General features: G+C 44.3%; 1 protein-coding gene across 4 annotated transcripts in view; it reads right to left on the bottom strand.

The window, feature by feature from the left end:
• The window catches only part of sema5ba (sema domain, seven thrombospondin repeats (type 1 and type 1-like), transmembrane domain (TM) and short cytoplasmic domain, (semaphorin) 5Ba), a 144,117-nt gene that overhangs the window by 24,040 nt on the left and 104,637 nt on the right, over nt 1-15,440 (bottom strand). For all 4 annotated transcript variants that reach the window (XM_029530088.1, XM_029530090.1, XM_029530089.1 and 1 more), the window contains 3 exons: nt 6,956-7,091; nt 5,980-6,187; nt 5,661-5,868 (listed from right to left, as the gene is read on the bottom strand). In XM_029530088.1, the coding sequence (XP_029385948.1) occupies nt 5,661-5,868; nt 5,980-6,187; nt 6,956-7,091 (552 nt within the window). The remainder of the gene's footprint in view (nt 1-5,660; nt 5,869-5,979; nt 6,188-6,955; nt 7,092-15,440) is intronic.

Below are 15,440 nucleotides of genomic sequence, written 5' to 3'. Positions count from 1 at the left end.
ATCAAGACCGAAAGGAAAAGCAGGGCTAGTTAGCAATATAGACAGAAATGGAGAGAGGGAGAGCAGAATGATTACACTGAACGCAGCCAGGACAAAGCCTGTAATAAAAGTAACAGCATTCTGGAGCGGTGATAAATACATCTGCTGTGTGAACACCATCTCTTTGTCTCTCAGTCCTTGGCTGCTGAATTGTTCCTCTGATTGGTCATACAGGCTTAACAGCAGTCGGCTCCAGAGGCCCACTGACAGGCAGCCAGCCACCGCCGACATCAAATTTAGTTTTCATGGGGAAAGGCCTGTGAGAGACACGGAGGGAAGTGTGCATGGTGGTCCCGGTCCTGCAGAGACCTCTGCTGCAGTGCAGCTTTTCTTATACGTGTCGCACAAAACGATTTAACAAGCGATTGAAGACGGACACGTGGAGTGGAGTGTAGCCGAGGTGCTGGCGGTCGGTGGTTTTGTCCTCGTTGGCCACTTAGTGGTTTCCCGATGTTTTAAACTCCCGCTGCAGGCAGCGCTGCCTTGGCTTCCTGATTTCTGCAAGGTCACTGTTAATCGCACACGACCGCGCGAACACAGAACCGCACACAAGCGGAGCCAAAGCCCCTCCAGCAGGAATGTAACTAACCACCAACAGGACAATCGCAGCGCTTGTAAAGAAACGTTATGTTTATGTAAGCAGATGTGTGAGCAGAGGTTTAGCTTCAGGAATAGAGCCCGATTTGTTCCATTTCATCCCACTCAACATTATCCTCATTTATCTGACGCTTCCTCCTTCGCCTGCTTCTTGCAGTTATTTATGGTTCCTTCTTCTTCTCCTGTTACATCTTATGTACTTTGCCTTTTCACACCTTGCCAAAAAAAAAAAAAAAGACTGAGTGACACTAGTTTTATCCTCTATTTTGCAGCATGGATTGTTTCCTTCATTATAAGAGAAAAGTGAGAAGCAAAAAAAAACCAAAAAAAACAAAAACAAAAAAACATCTCTGCAGCGTCTTGGCCCAGCTAGCATTTTAGCTGCTGCAGCTAAAATAAATCACTTCAATAGAGCTAGATGGAGAACAGAGTAGTGCTGTTAGCCTGAGGTGCCAATTGGCCTGGTCAAATAAAATTACCTCAAATAGAGGACAAACACACACACACACACACACACACACAAGCGTGTTCATGCACACACATACCGGTGCAACTGCAGCATTTGTCTCTGAGCGTTCGCTTAAAGGCTACAAATCACGGGCTGCTGAAAATGTTTAGCAGTGTAACAGAAAAAGCACTTTGGTTTGAAGTAAATGATGATGTAAATGTTATTATACCCTCAGGGTTGCAAAGCTGAGCCAAGACAGATCAATAACAAAAAGAAAACTAAATGTTTAGAGCACTTAAACGTAATTGACTTTTTCAGACAGCAACAACTGTACTGGCATTCCCACCAACATGTGTGTCTTTTTTGTTTTGTGTTTTTTTTTTTTTTTTTTTAACCTAGAGAGTCAGCATTTTAACTCTGTGTTCAAACAGCTGCAACCAAGCAGACTCGCATGCACGAAGGATTTGTGCATTACTGCAGGGCCCCAGTCCACCTATTATCCTGTAACCAGCTGTGTTTTCTAAAGCTCAGCGGCTAACTTATGTCTTGTCCATAAATCATGTCCCATTCTCCCCTCCGCGGCTGCGGTGCCCATCGCCCATCTCTGCGTGACGGTGAAAAGCACCGTGTGTGGCTTCAGATGAGCGGTCGACGGCCACAATGGCACCTGAGCATGTGGAGCTGTTATCGGTGGCTGAACGGATGCATGGCTGCCTGCGAACGTGGTGACCACCCACAGCGATGGGGGAGGGGGGAAAAAAAAAAAAAAAAAAAAAAAAAGGGCTCATTCAAGCCGTGCTTCTATCCCGGTGAATGTGTTTGGACAAAAAGCAGATCAGCAGGTGGGTCTTTTTCAACTACGCTGAACAACACCCAGATTGACAGACAGGCCACGAAAACACAAAAGAAAAGTCAAAGCAAAACCACATCCTGTTGGAAACGATAATACAAAAGGACTTTTTTGCCATTATTTCTCCGAAATGAGTGAGTTCATAGCATTTTTACAGGACGAAGATAAATTGTTAACTTTGAAGTGTATTCTTTATGTGGGCGTGAGTCTCCAGTTTCCTGAATCAACAGGTTTCTAATCTGGTTCCACTCAGATGCTGATCCCAAAGGGAGCAGGTCCAGGAGGTGCAGGATGAGCCGGAGGGGATCGAAGAAGCTCTCTGAACGTCTCGCCAGGTGTCTGGTGTGAGCTCTGTAACCACGCCAGATTCCAGTTAACCCAATAATCCAAAATATTTGCCTTCTGCTGCGCACCGCCTTGGATGCCTTCCACAAACAGGCAGGACCAAACACACGGTTCCAAATCACAGCGTTGTCCAGTTTCAGGAAGTTTAACAGCGAATCTAGTTTAGCTTCTCCAGCCATAAAAAATGAGCCGAGTCCAGTGCTAACCTGTGCTGCATAAGCAGTTACGGTAGCAGAGATCATTTTTCACTGTCGACAACACACTCAAGAAAAGGAAAGCTTGATTTTACAGTTGTGTTTCAGGGAGTTACACAGTTGGTTATTATTGAAATGAACCAGGCGCTCGGCGAAGCTGCAGCGGAAACGCCTCTTCAGACATCCTTGTCAAAGTCAGGAGAAGAAAATAGCCTCCTTTCGGGCTGATCACGCCCTCTGTTGTGAGAATATTTGGATCAGGGTGTCAACATGAACGTGGAGTCCTCACAGGAGTTAAACATGTTTCCTGTTCTTCTCTGTCTTATTAGAAATGAAGTATTTGGACAATTCTTTGCTCTGGAAGATTGTGATGACCTACTTCACCTTTAATTAACGTCCTGCACCCAGAAATATTCACACGGATTAATGAACTACCTAGCCCCCCCTGTTTTCCCCCCATCTTAATCTCCTGACTCCGCATCATCAATCTGCCCTTCAAGACGAGTCTCGCCAGACGAGCTCAGGTGTCACACAGCCTGCTGGGCTGACATCTGTCGCACTCTGCAGCTCGGTTTGTCTTCGGCTGCAGTGTGTTTAAAAGACGCTGAGAGCGAGGGAGCAGCGTGTAGCAAACTGTATTAAGGACGGCTGTTTCGACCAACCACCTCCCCCCTCTTTCTCTCTGATGCCCTTGGAGCTGGCGCTTATCGTCTCACCCCACTGTGTCTTCGCTCTGCTCTCCTCCACGTACTTATTAAATGCAATGGTTTCCCTACTTGATGTGTGCGTGTCTGCTCCCATGTGTCTAGGACTTTGGATTTAGTAGAAATAGCGAGCTGACTCATCAGATGATGAGAACTCGCCCAGGCACCAACCCACACACAAATCACACTGCATAGACTGACCTCCATATACAAGCACGCACACACACAGAATAAAATAAAATAAAAAAATAAAAAAAACATCAAGCCATTTGTATGCTAAAATGAAGTTGACTTTGAAGATCTGAGGTGGTTGGCTGAGGATTTTCACTGAGAGCGTGGATGAGATACAGAAGGTTGGACAAACAGTCACAGAGTTTTTTCTGGAGATTTTCACATGAATAACGCCGAGGCTGGAGATGGCAGAGCTAACAAAATAAAAAAATTAGCTCCTCCTCCCCTCTCTGCGACTTTCTCTCTCTCACCACACAAACGTACCTTCAGAGAAACTTCTCTGGCAGCGTACGATGCAGCTTCACACACACCTTTTGTTCATCCTCTGATTCAGACACAAACAAAAGCTGGAAGCAGGAGCAGTTTTTTTTTTTTTTTTTTTGCACGCCTCCACTCCGTTTTATGCAGAAATTCATTATTGGAAAAAAAAACAGTACAACAAATTAATTGTCTCTAGCGAGCAGATGCCGCCCCAGTCATTTGTCTGCTTCCATAAGGACTTTAATGATTATGGGCGAGGTCTTCCACACATTAATCCTAGTTGAGGACAGATAATTACCTTCAGTGGAGAACCAACCAGGTTAGAACGAATCCAGTGGCAAAACCTATAAAGGCAGGTCTGAGATATATCACCGGGTATGACGCACAACTGCTCAGTCCTCAGGAAGTGTGGTCTGCGGTTCGGTATGAAGATGGTTGTAGGTTTAAAGGTTGGAGGGCAAACGCGAACCGAGCCGATGAGTGTCAGTCCTCTCCCACCTCCGCTGCGATTAACACCCGAGGCTTACATTGTTCCTATTGCATTACTGCAGTCCCCTTCATGGACTCTGTCACAGCATCTCTCTGGACTTGCTGCAGTCTTGTTATCAACCCTCAGTTTGGACTCAGTGACCCCATTATCTTCCTGTTCCCATGAGCCCTTTCTCACCTGGACAAAATGGGCAGATCTCTGGGAATCGACATCCCGCTTTGTTCTGCTGAGAGAGCTGCTGGACCTGGACTATGTTAAAGACCATTTCCACAACACTGGTGGGGTGTGTGTGTGTGTGTGTGGGGGGGGGGGGGTCGCAATCAGAGATTGGACTGCAATAACAACACAAAGCCTTTCTCCAGAACAGAGCAGATGCTGTTTTAATGTTTGGAGCAAAATGTCACAGATCTGCTCCCAGTCTCTTGTGGCAGGAGTAGTATTTCTGTGTGTTTTTCTTGCTGTCTGTTTGGGCAGACAGCATCTTCGCCAGAGACACCAACGAGCAAACAGGAAGACTCTGACTCTGTGCCGGCTGTGGACAGAAGGATACTGCTGTCATGGTGAACATCTCACATCGCCTCCAATACCTGCTGGTCAAACAGCAGAAGCCTCTTTGCGGGAGACCTCTTTTCAGCTCCACTGCGATAAAGGGATGCAACACAGGAAGTCATTCCTGCCAACTGCTGTCACAATATGTTGTGATTCATGTCGGTGTGGGAGGCAGGGACTCCTCAGACAGAAGAGCATCTCCTTGAAACAGGACAGTCCGATCAGCTGGCACGCTCCTAACAGATCTGATCTTTCAAGGTCTGCTCTGCATATATTATTATTCAACCCAACCTGTCCTAATGCACAGCATGAAAGATCCTAAAATATTACATATGTTAATGATAATAATATAATAGGTCTCATTTCTTTATATTTTCATGTTATTTCATCTGTTTTATTATTTCGTAGGATTTAAACTTTAACTGTGTTTTTAGTTTGTTTAGTTTTTCTTCCCCATACCTCATTGTTTTTGTGATTTATGTGAAGTGTCTGCCGCATCACTGCAGTTTCCTTTTGAGATTAACAACCATCAATAAGCAGTCATCCATCTATGACCAGCAGCCTGTACATCAGCAGTCTATAATGTGCAGCGCTGTAAGCGTAGGAGCGCCGACGCTTGTAAATTCACGTCGAGCCGCGAGCCAAGCGGTGGTGCAGTGAGGAAGAAATCCCGTGCCACCGTTGATTTAAAGGTACCCTGACCAACAGCAGTGCCGCCGGGCCTGCTTTTAATGGCTGTCAGCTTGGTTAATCATAACATCCTTCAGCGCGTGGGCACCCAGCGAGATCTGCACGAGTCTTCGTGGAAACAAAATCCAAATTCAAAGCAAATTTCAGCTGTAAACAATGAACAGTTCTGTTTGCGTGGGTTGTGATTATCTCAAAAAAAAAAATTAAAATAAATAAATAAATAAAATCAAAGAAAGCCTCCACATTACAAACGTGGACTTACGTCTCTGTTTTGTAGGTGGAGCACCTCTCCAGCGGGATCTTCAGGACTCTGTTGTTGAGCCCGACGAACAGAGACCTGTCGCTGTGCAGGATCTGTAGGCTGAGGATCGGTTCTCGAACCCCCGGTGGGAGGAGCTCCATCTCTTCAAGGTAACAGCCTTGCAGGTTCTTGTTGGGCGTAGCCAGAGCTTTCAGGATGGTGCCGTATTCTGATACGCAGAGAGAGAGAGAAAGAAAAAGAGCCAACACACATAAAACATCTTTCTCTTTAGGGGGTTTATATCTGAAATGTTTCTCCTTAATACACATGAGGAGTATACCTGTGCTGATATAAATAACGTGGTACAGCGTGTCCATGCCCTGAACAATGTCCACAACCAGGTTGGAGAAGCGAACGTCATCCTGCATGACCAGTGGATCAACCGACTCCGGCTGGACCACATCGTTCATCAGGTAGAGCCTCTGGGCATCCTGCAGGCTGCGCTCTGTCAGACCCTCGTTAGGACCGTCATCGTCTATAGTACCGCACTGCAGAAGAGAGGAGGAAACAGACGGATCGCATGTGTCATCGCGAAGAAACGGCGTCCGTTTCCGTTGTTCCAGGTTTTTATTTCTCTCCTCAGCAATTAGGACTTTTTTTTTTTTTTCCAAAACCACCCGATGATTTTTAATGTGACCACAGCAACAACACGGCACTCTAATGAGACGCTGCAGAAGAATAAATATGAAGTGACAGCTCTCTGAAAAGCTTTGTTTGGGTTGCGCAGCTCAGCTGTGAACTGCAGCTTCTGCTCTCTGTTTGTGACTTGAAAGGAGAGATTGATTTGTTGGTGGAAACCATTTTTGTTTGGGTTAGGGACGACATCGAATTTACAAGGATAAAAGTTGCCAGATATTTTTGTTATTAGTGTCTCGTCTCTTTCATCTTTGATTTCTGGGTGTGAAATAATGACCTCAGTCTCATTGTAGACGATTTTCGCAGCAAACTGTGGGTGAATTTGAAGCAGCTGCCAAAAGGGTAAGAATGTACGACTTTTGGATTTGTTTGGCTCCAAATTATGCTCCCATTTAAAACTGCAAACCATTTAAAGTTAGTTTTGATACCTAATCAAAACAGAATCACTCTTTAAATGAACACAACTGATTATTAATTAATCTCTCTATTATTCGTATGATGAAAAGTGATTACTGAAAACATGCTCATGAAATGGATCAAGTTCCTGGAAGGACTGAAGGCCTGATTTATATAAAAAAAACAAATAAATGTTGAACTGGGCTGTGTGTGGCCGGACTCACCTGGAAGTTGTGGATGGGGTTGGGCGTGGGAAGCCAGGTGGAGCGCGGGTTTTCCTGGGAGCGGAAGGGCCCGTTGAAGGCCTGCGTGATGGCGCTCAGGTTGAAGGCGCACACTGCCGACGCGGCAATACTGTTGCTTTATGGGGAGATGGATAGAGCAACAGGGGGCAGAATGGGGAGAAATAAGAGAGCAAGAGATGGAAAGGAATTAAGAATAAAATATATATATATATATATATATATATATATTATTCCAGCAACAGTGTTCATATCAGTTTACATGTTGGCAGCGAATGTAAGGCCATATCAGAAATCAGCAGCCTCTGGCTGTGTAATGAAGCCATTCTGCAATATGTTCCATCCTCTTAATGGAAGTCCTATCATTTGTACCGGCACTAAACAGGCGCTATGTTGCAGGCCAGCTTTGGCTGCAGGGCAAGCTATGGTATCAGCACTGCACAATGAATGGGGACAATATTAAGCTGAGGATATAGGAGGCAGTCGCACAGATTATGTGCAAATACGCTCACACACAGCAACACACACACACACACAGCCTCCTCACAGGTGTTATTGTGAAGCTTTTCAGCCATAGTGTGCTGCAAGGTAATGAGCTTCCAAACTACCTGCAACAGCTGAAAGTGTTTTTTTTTTTTTTTACTTCCTACACACCCAGCACTGCTCAGACTTTTTACTGCGCATCTAACAGCCTCCTGCTTTTACACGGCAGCTGAGATGCTCCAAACATTAGCCATCAGTCACAAGACAGTGAGTGATGATAATGTTAAATATTATTGGCAGACAGCAAGACGAAAACGGAGAGAGGAAGGAACAGCAAACGCTCCGCGGACAGGTGGGGAATCAGGCAGTGACGCAGAGACGGAAAGCAACAACATCAAAGTGTTATCTCGGGTATTGTATAAATCAGTGAGGGCTGCTGGCTGAAACAGCTGAGACGGGAAAAAGGCTCAGTCAAATGGGTCCCCTTTCGGTAAGTGGTTTTAGGGAGACCTAAATGTGCAGTTGTCAACACTGGTTGCTTTTGCTCCATTTTCCTTCTCTTTATTTTCAGGTCCTTCTGACACGGCCTCTAATCTCGTAGCGAGGCGAACCGCTCTGTCAGTTTATTTACAGCTGCTGCGGGTCTAGCTACGGGATTACTACTGAAAAACTGGAAAAATGAAGTCAGAAGGAGAACGTCTGGGTGGAAGACCACCTGTGAAGCTCAAAAGATGAACTTGACTAATGAATCTGAGTTTCATTTTTCACACACCTCGTAGAAAATGTTTCCATTGGGGTGGTCTCCCTGATGCTAACAGCATGTCTAGCACCTTTGCTCCTTTTAGTTTGAACTGCAGACAAAGAAATCCATTAATTGGACGCCAAGTCTCCTGTGCATAACAGAAACGTGTTTTTTTTTTTTTTTTTTTTAAAGAGACATTTTTAATTACAGTTTCAAAGTGCGCTTTAGAAACTTGTGACTTATTTTGTCGTTTCATATTTTGAAAGGCGCCTTCTCTGTTCGGGGGAAACTCGTGTTCTGTCATTGCCAGATCGTGGAAAAGGGCTGCGCGGCGCTGAATGAGGACGGGGAAGCCAAACAGGTGGCTCTTTGAGAGACTCGCAGCATATTGAGAAGAAGAGCTTCCAGACTTTTTATTCTCTCTCTCTCTCACTCCATTTTTGGGGAAAGAGAACGAGTGTGTGAAGCAGACTGAGTGCTGTGGTAAGCCGGCGATAACCAAAACCACAGGCAAATGAACGGCAATATCCGAGAGGCAAAAACCCCACAAAGTCGGAGTTAAACTGTGGGTTTGTGGTTGCACTTCAGCCAAAGTGTGCCACAGAGAGCCTGAGAGCGTCCAGATTTTTTCTGATGTCTACATTTGGAGAGCAGGTGGCTGCACATAATGGTAAGAGAGCACAGTGAAAGGCAGCAGTGAGGGAAATAGAGTCAACCGCACTAATGGATGCAGCTCATGTGTTTCAAGCCCGGGAAAAGTGATTGAAAGCTTTTTGACGTCTGCTGTGGTGTTTTGTGTTGGTGCTCAGCCGCTCTCTGAGGCCCAGCGCCTCCATGATCACTTTCATTATGAGTGCAGCTCCTTCCTCAAGTGATTCATTCGCCCTAAAAGCCTGATCCTGTCACGGCCTGTCTTCTCAGATGGGTCTTGATTTTCTGTCTAGTTTTAAAGAATCAGTTCCCGTCCACCTCTCTGTCGCTCTCTCCTTTTCCGTCCCTCGGCTGTTAACTAACTTTTTTTTTTCTTTTTTTTTTTTAATGTTTCTTTGCTTTTAATCAAATCTTTGAATTCTGTGTTGCTTTAGATTTGCTCTCACTTTGCTTCCACGAAGTCAGAGGTTCTGCCTCTTTTTCATTCTCTCTGATAGATTTAACTTCTTTCTCCGTCACCACCAGGATCAATGTCTACAAATCTCTAAACAGCCTGCAGCCAAAAGTAGATTCACGTCGATACAGTACGAACGTTTATTAAACTTTTTTCTTTCTAAGGTATTTTGATATCTGTTTCGTGATTAAGGTTTTGTTTGTTTCGTTAAAGTTAACTGCTGAATGTGTGAGCTTTGTTGTCTTAGCCGTCTAAGCGGTGCAACATTTTTGTGTTGGAAAGTGATAAAACAGGCTGCATTCATTTCAGCAGGAGAAAAGATGTGAGTGAGATAAGAGTTAACATCGGCGAGTAAACTGGTCAGTAAAGGAAAGGCTGACTGGCAACTTTTCTGCTTTCTGGTAAAAAAAAACCAAAACAAAATAAAACATCTACTACAGTTCATCTTGGGGATGTAAGAAGAGGAAAACTTAGGTACTTATTATTCCATTCAATGACATTTCAATGAATACATTTGTCTTTTCTTGTCTTGCAATCATCAGAAAGTTCTCATTAATGTGAACTTTCACAGTTTACTGGATACCGCCAACTTTTATAGATTTAACCACTCGTGCTGGAAACAAGCAGAGTTTATCTACACAATTCTGCTGCTAATCCGCGGCCATACGGCGGTGGTGTTATTTTTTTCTGACGTTGCTCGTTATTCAACACTTTACATGTACATGAACATGTCATCTGAAAGGAGCCAAAGCAGCGACAACACAGCTGATATATCTTATCCGTCTGAACCACAGAGCCCCACAATCTATTAAAAACATCACCGTGCTAAAAGCGCTCCACTGGGATGTGTTTTTATTACCACACACACTGCAGTTTATTTTGAGTCGTACCCACATATATTGTCCCGCAGCCAGAAACACTCATTAGAGCGCCACGTTCACTCCTGCTTGAGTAACATTTAAAAAGCGCTGCACCCAGCAGTTCCAGGAAATGAAAACGGAAACGCTATATGTGGCCAGTTATTAAAGATTTATGTCTTTGGTGCGGATGAATGGCCACGGGCTTCGGTGTCACAGACAGGTTAAGTAGCAAGAGACATACAAATACCGTGTTGGTTTTGGGTTTTTTCTCAAGATCTGTTGGCTACAAGAGGAAAGTGAGGCCTTGTTACACTGCGGTCACATGACCTAACATCCTGAGAACACCACCGCAGATGTCAGGGCTGTTTTACACGCAGATGAGCTCGATATGCAGCTTAGTTCAGCGCCAGCGGCGGCAGAAAGGAGACTCCTCGCTCAATCTGGCTGTTCGACTACCTGCAGGCCAAGTTCATCGAGCCTGTGTGTTAAACACAAGCGGCTGATAAGCATCTTTCTTGATCTGTATCTTTGAACCGCGTGGTGTCACAGCAGCTGCTGCAGATCTTTTAGCTTCATCATTGTTAGTTATTTATCACATTCTAACGTTTATCCAGAATCAATTTTTCTTTTATTTACTTTATCTGATTATATTTGAAGCCCTCTTCAGAAATGCTTTTATTGTGCCAAAAGAATATGCATTGTATCATTACAGAGAGAAAACAGGGGAGCCCGGTGGCGACCCCAGGTTTTTAGGTTAACGCACCTGACCTTGTTTTATGTGTCGGGAGGGGAAAAAGAGAGCACCTACAGCTACATTTAGGCCAATGTTTCGACTTCAGCAGAAAAGGAAAAAAGGGCCCACTCAGCAGAGCTACACGGCTGCAGGGAACAGAAATTGAACCGACGGTGCCAAGATTATCTGTACATACTTTTATACTGCAATAACAATACGCCAGCAAAGGGAAAAAGCTTTGGCCCCAAAACGGTCACATTCAGAGACTGAATCAGCAGCATCTATTCAAAACAATGAAGCGACACCACGGGTTCAATAGGTCGCACAAAAACTGCTGTTAGATTTGCGCCATCGTAAGGAAGTGTGCGCTCCGCCTCACAGGGTAAATGATCCTACTCACCATTTTAAGGATGAATTACGATTTTTATTCATTTATTTTTTGCTTCTTTATCATTCTGAGCTTGACCTGACCCGTTTTCACAGTGTTTCATATCAACTACAAATGGGTCTGTAGCGAGGGAGAAAAAGCAAAAATTCACGCAGAGGTTTCAGTTGAAAGAATACGTGCATGAGGAATAACACCACCTCCGCTCCACAGGCAGCAGATTCTGTCAAAGTGTATTCAGATCAGGCTCGGTCTTCCACCGGGGGCCCGCAGTTCATTTCAAGGTAGGCTTGATGGCACTGAGTCGATATGGCAGGCGGAGGAAAACAACAAATACTGTACAGTTATGTGACCTGCTTACTCAGCTGCCCAGCTTTATCATTTATCATTTACCTGCCAAATCTGATCTCACTTGGGGTCAATCACGTATTTCTCATGGATGGAGAAGGACTGTTTTCAGATTCCTGTGCACGTCAGGTTGCACATTTGTTTTAAACACGCTTAAAAATGTTGAACTACACTGGGCGGCCATGTTATTATTCTTATTAGGGCTTAAACCGATGCTTTACTCTGCCTGGGGATCAGACCGAAATCCCATTTATTTTAACACCATCCAGAGTGCGATTCTGCGGCTGGCCATCTTTGTAACCGATAAGCCCGTGAAGCCATATTAACCCACTCAGCAGAGGCTGGAAATTTGCTTTTTCTTTTCCCCTTCCAATTTCCACATTATTACAACACTATGAATAAAGGCTGCGAGGAGAGACTATCGGAAAGCATGCTGCAATATCCCCGTTTTAACAACATAATAATTATTATTATTAATCATAATCTGACTTGAAAGCGGCATGTGCAGCTGCGTTCATCTTAATCTGAATAAAAGGTGACGCAGACATGCCATGTGGAACAAGTCTAATATTACTTTTTGTTGACGCACGTAATAAAGCTACTACTCAACTCAAGCTAATGCAATAATTCACCACCTGTGTTTCCCAAAGATAATGAATATATATACTGACGCCCACTTAAGAGGATGCAACCGGTAACGGTTTGGTAGTTTTGCCTCATAAACCAGATTAAAATAAGTCCCACATAATCATTTAATGCCAATCTTCAAATAAATTAAGACCATTTGTGTCCGCACGCCTTATCCACGCCCTCAACCGCCCAGATATAAGCCCCTTCAAGAACTAGCAGAGTGGAGGAAAGGAGGGAGCGGGTTGTCAGTGAAGTCACCCAGAAATAGATAAGGAGGCTCATAATTAGTTAGTAATGGCAGGTTAGACACCTCAGCAGGAGAAGCTCTCCGCTGCTCTGAGCACATGACAGACGGACCCTGCCAATAAGGGCCCCGAGTTAATTAAAAGACCTGGCTGTGCTTGGAGGTCTTAAGTGTCCTCATTCTGATGGAATGCTAAAGCCCTCCGCCACGTGAACCGCTCGACAGGCTTCACCGGCTGCTGCACGTCCCAGCGGAATCGCCAGTCTCCTCCGCTCATCTGAAGTAGGCCTGTAATTCAATTTCTGATGGTATTTTTCCCTTTTGACCCACAAGTTCCACTCAAGATCGGTTCACTGTGTCTGAGATGTGTTAGAACTCAGCAAGTGAAAATAGTTGGATTAGAAATTCTGTGGATGTGAAGCAGCTCTCAAAAGTTTTTATAAAATAAGTTCAAACGGCGAGGGCTTTTTGGGATTCCACTTGGAAGTTATATTTTCATTTTTACATCACAAACTAGAAGCGCGGACTTTACAAATATTGATTCTAAGTGGCAGGAGGGTTTGCTGATGTAAGATTGAAATGCTTAAAAAAAGTAAAAAATAAAAAATAAAATTGTTGCAGCCGTCTGCTGAGTCACACATCACCACTCTCGCTGGCTGAAAGTGAAATCTGGTTCAGGCTGAAATGGATAAATAATTCAACTTGAAGGGTGTTTTGCGAAGGAACTGTAATTCTTTTCTCACGACGTCCCATAATTCTGTGCGTTTTTATGATTTTGGAGCAGTGATTTTCAGTGAACGGGTCATTTGACGCCCTGCGTCATGTCCGGTGACTGCGGAAAAGGAGTTTCCATCAAACTTTTGGGTTCTGCACATTTTTAGGGGTACTGGAAACGCACCTAACGTGGAAAACTAAAGATTTCAGCGCACCACAGGGTGGAGACCTGGCCCAGAGCGTGAGCAGGCGGAGGGGACGCGTACTGTTTTGTTTTATAGCCACAAACTCCTGGGAGCAGCTGTGAGCCTGTTCAATTTAGGCCAGACAGATAGACCAAGTGTATTTGGTGATTGCATTAACATATCCTACCCACATGAGAGAGGGAGGCGCTTTTGGACGAGGGGGGGCTGAACGAGGCGCCTCGGAAAGGAAGGAGGAGACAAAGGACAGGGAACAAAAGCTTGGAGCTCACTGATTTTTCTCATTACCTCCTCTCATCCCCCTTTTCTCTCCATCTCACCCCCCCACCTCCTTTTTTTTCTTTGTTTGTTTTTTATCCCTTGTGATTTTTCTTTTCTCTTTGTCTATCAACCGTTTCCGGCTCCCTCCATCTACGGCTGCAGACGACAGCGGCGGCGAACACCAGCGTCTTCACAGGTGAGAGCGCAGAAGGTGAGAGGCGGGATTCAGCTTCTCCTCCGACAGAACAGAAGACGTCTGTGCTTACTGGTGCACACACACAGTTACAACATTTAGCAGTACATAGAATCTGGTTCTAGCCAATAATTTCACATCAATTTACTTCTGGTTTTCTTTTTGTTTTGCTTCATAGTGCCCCCCCACGCACCCTTCCATTTTGTAGAAAAAAGAACAGGTATATGACTCTCCAGGCACCTTCTTATGTGGCACGTGTGCACACTGACAATGTATCAAGAGGGCCATTTAATTGGTCAGCAGTGCCTCCTCTGTTCTCCAGCGTTTCATCTAACTTTTGGAAATAAATCAAATATGCACATCACCTAAAACTGTTCCCTTTCTTTTTTATGACCGTATTCCTGGTGGTGGAAGCTAGAGGCTGCCATGTTTATCTCATCCCACAAAACAAAGTACCAAAAGGAAAGCCAATCCAATGTTGTGTGTGTGTGTATGTGTGTGTGTGTGTGTATACATATATATAAGAATTCGATTTTTCTTGTCTCTAAGAGGAAACTGTAGCTTGTTGGGGATGTTAAAGGGTAAAAGTTCAGCCTGTATCAAAATCACATTGATGGATTTTCTCATCAGAATCATGATAGTTTGTTTCAGGCTGAAGAGTTTGAGGGTAATAAAAGTTTGAACCAGACTTTCGGATAAAAAAGGCCAGAATGAATCACCCTCTGAAGATCATGAACATTTATCCCAATGTTTGAAAGGAATCAAACCAGCGGTTGGTATTTCCCAAAAAAACAAAAACGGCATCTTCCAGTCAGGCTGAAATGCCACGCACTCATCAATTACACTTTTGCTGAACATATAAAGGACAACAAAAGCTGCAATCCCCACACGCTGACGCCACTGATTTTCCTCTCTGTAATGAAGTGTGTGACACCCCCACCTGGAGCAATCAAACACCAGAGGGAGTGCGAGTCGGCCTGTGCATCCACACTGATCATTAGGAGCAGCAGGAAGGCTCTAAACTCAGGAAAAATCCTCTCACTCCGCTGAGGAGGGGGGGAAACGCCACAGAAATAAAGCTTGTGAAGAGACGGCATCCGAGGACTAAATGAAAAGATGCTGAAGTGTTTTGGTGGTTATGTCACTGTTCCCCCATTAATATTCTTGTTTCCACTGAAAAGGCTGCACAGCTGCAGCTTGTTCATCTTCTCTGTTCAACACCAAGAGCAACGTTGAGGAGCAAAACACGGTTAAGTGTTAGATTACAGCCATTTCACTTTTCACAGCATATATCTACATACTTACTCTAAGGTACTTAGGTCCTGGCTCGTTTGTGCGGCTGACGGTCTGTTATATCTAATATTAACTTTCTGGGGTTATTTTTAAGTCTGTCGAACTAGACAATCATCTCTGCATTTGCTTTTATGATTCATAGACAGAAACTGAGCTTATTTAAAAAATAATAATAAAAAGTCTGTTTTTCAAGAGTTTTCCTGTTCGAAGAAATCCTTCCACTGTATCTTATTCAATTAAAAATAAAGCAATAATAGATGGTGTGTCGGGTTA

The sequence above is a fragment of the Echeneis naucrates genome, chromosome 21 (genome assembly GCF_900963305.1).
Source record: "Echeneis naucrates chromosome 21, fEcheNa1.1, whole genome shotgun sequence".
NCBI lineage: Eukaryota > Metazoa > Chordata > Actinopteri > Carangiformes > Echeneidae > Echeneis > Echeneis naucrates.
This window is presented reverse-complemented; position numbering and strand designations above follow the sequence as displayed.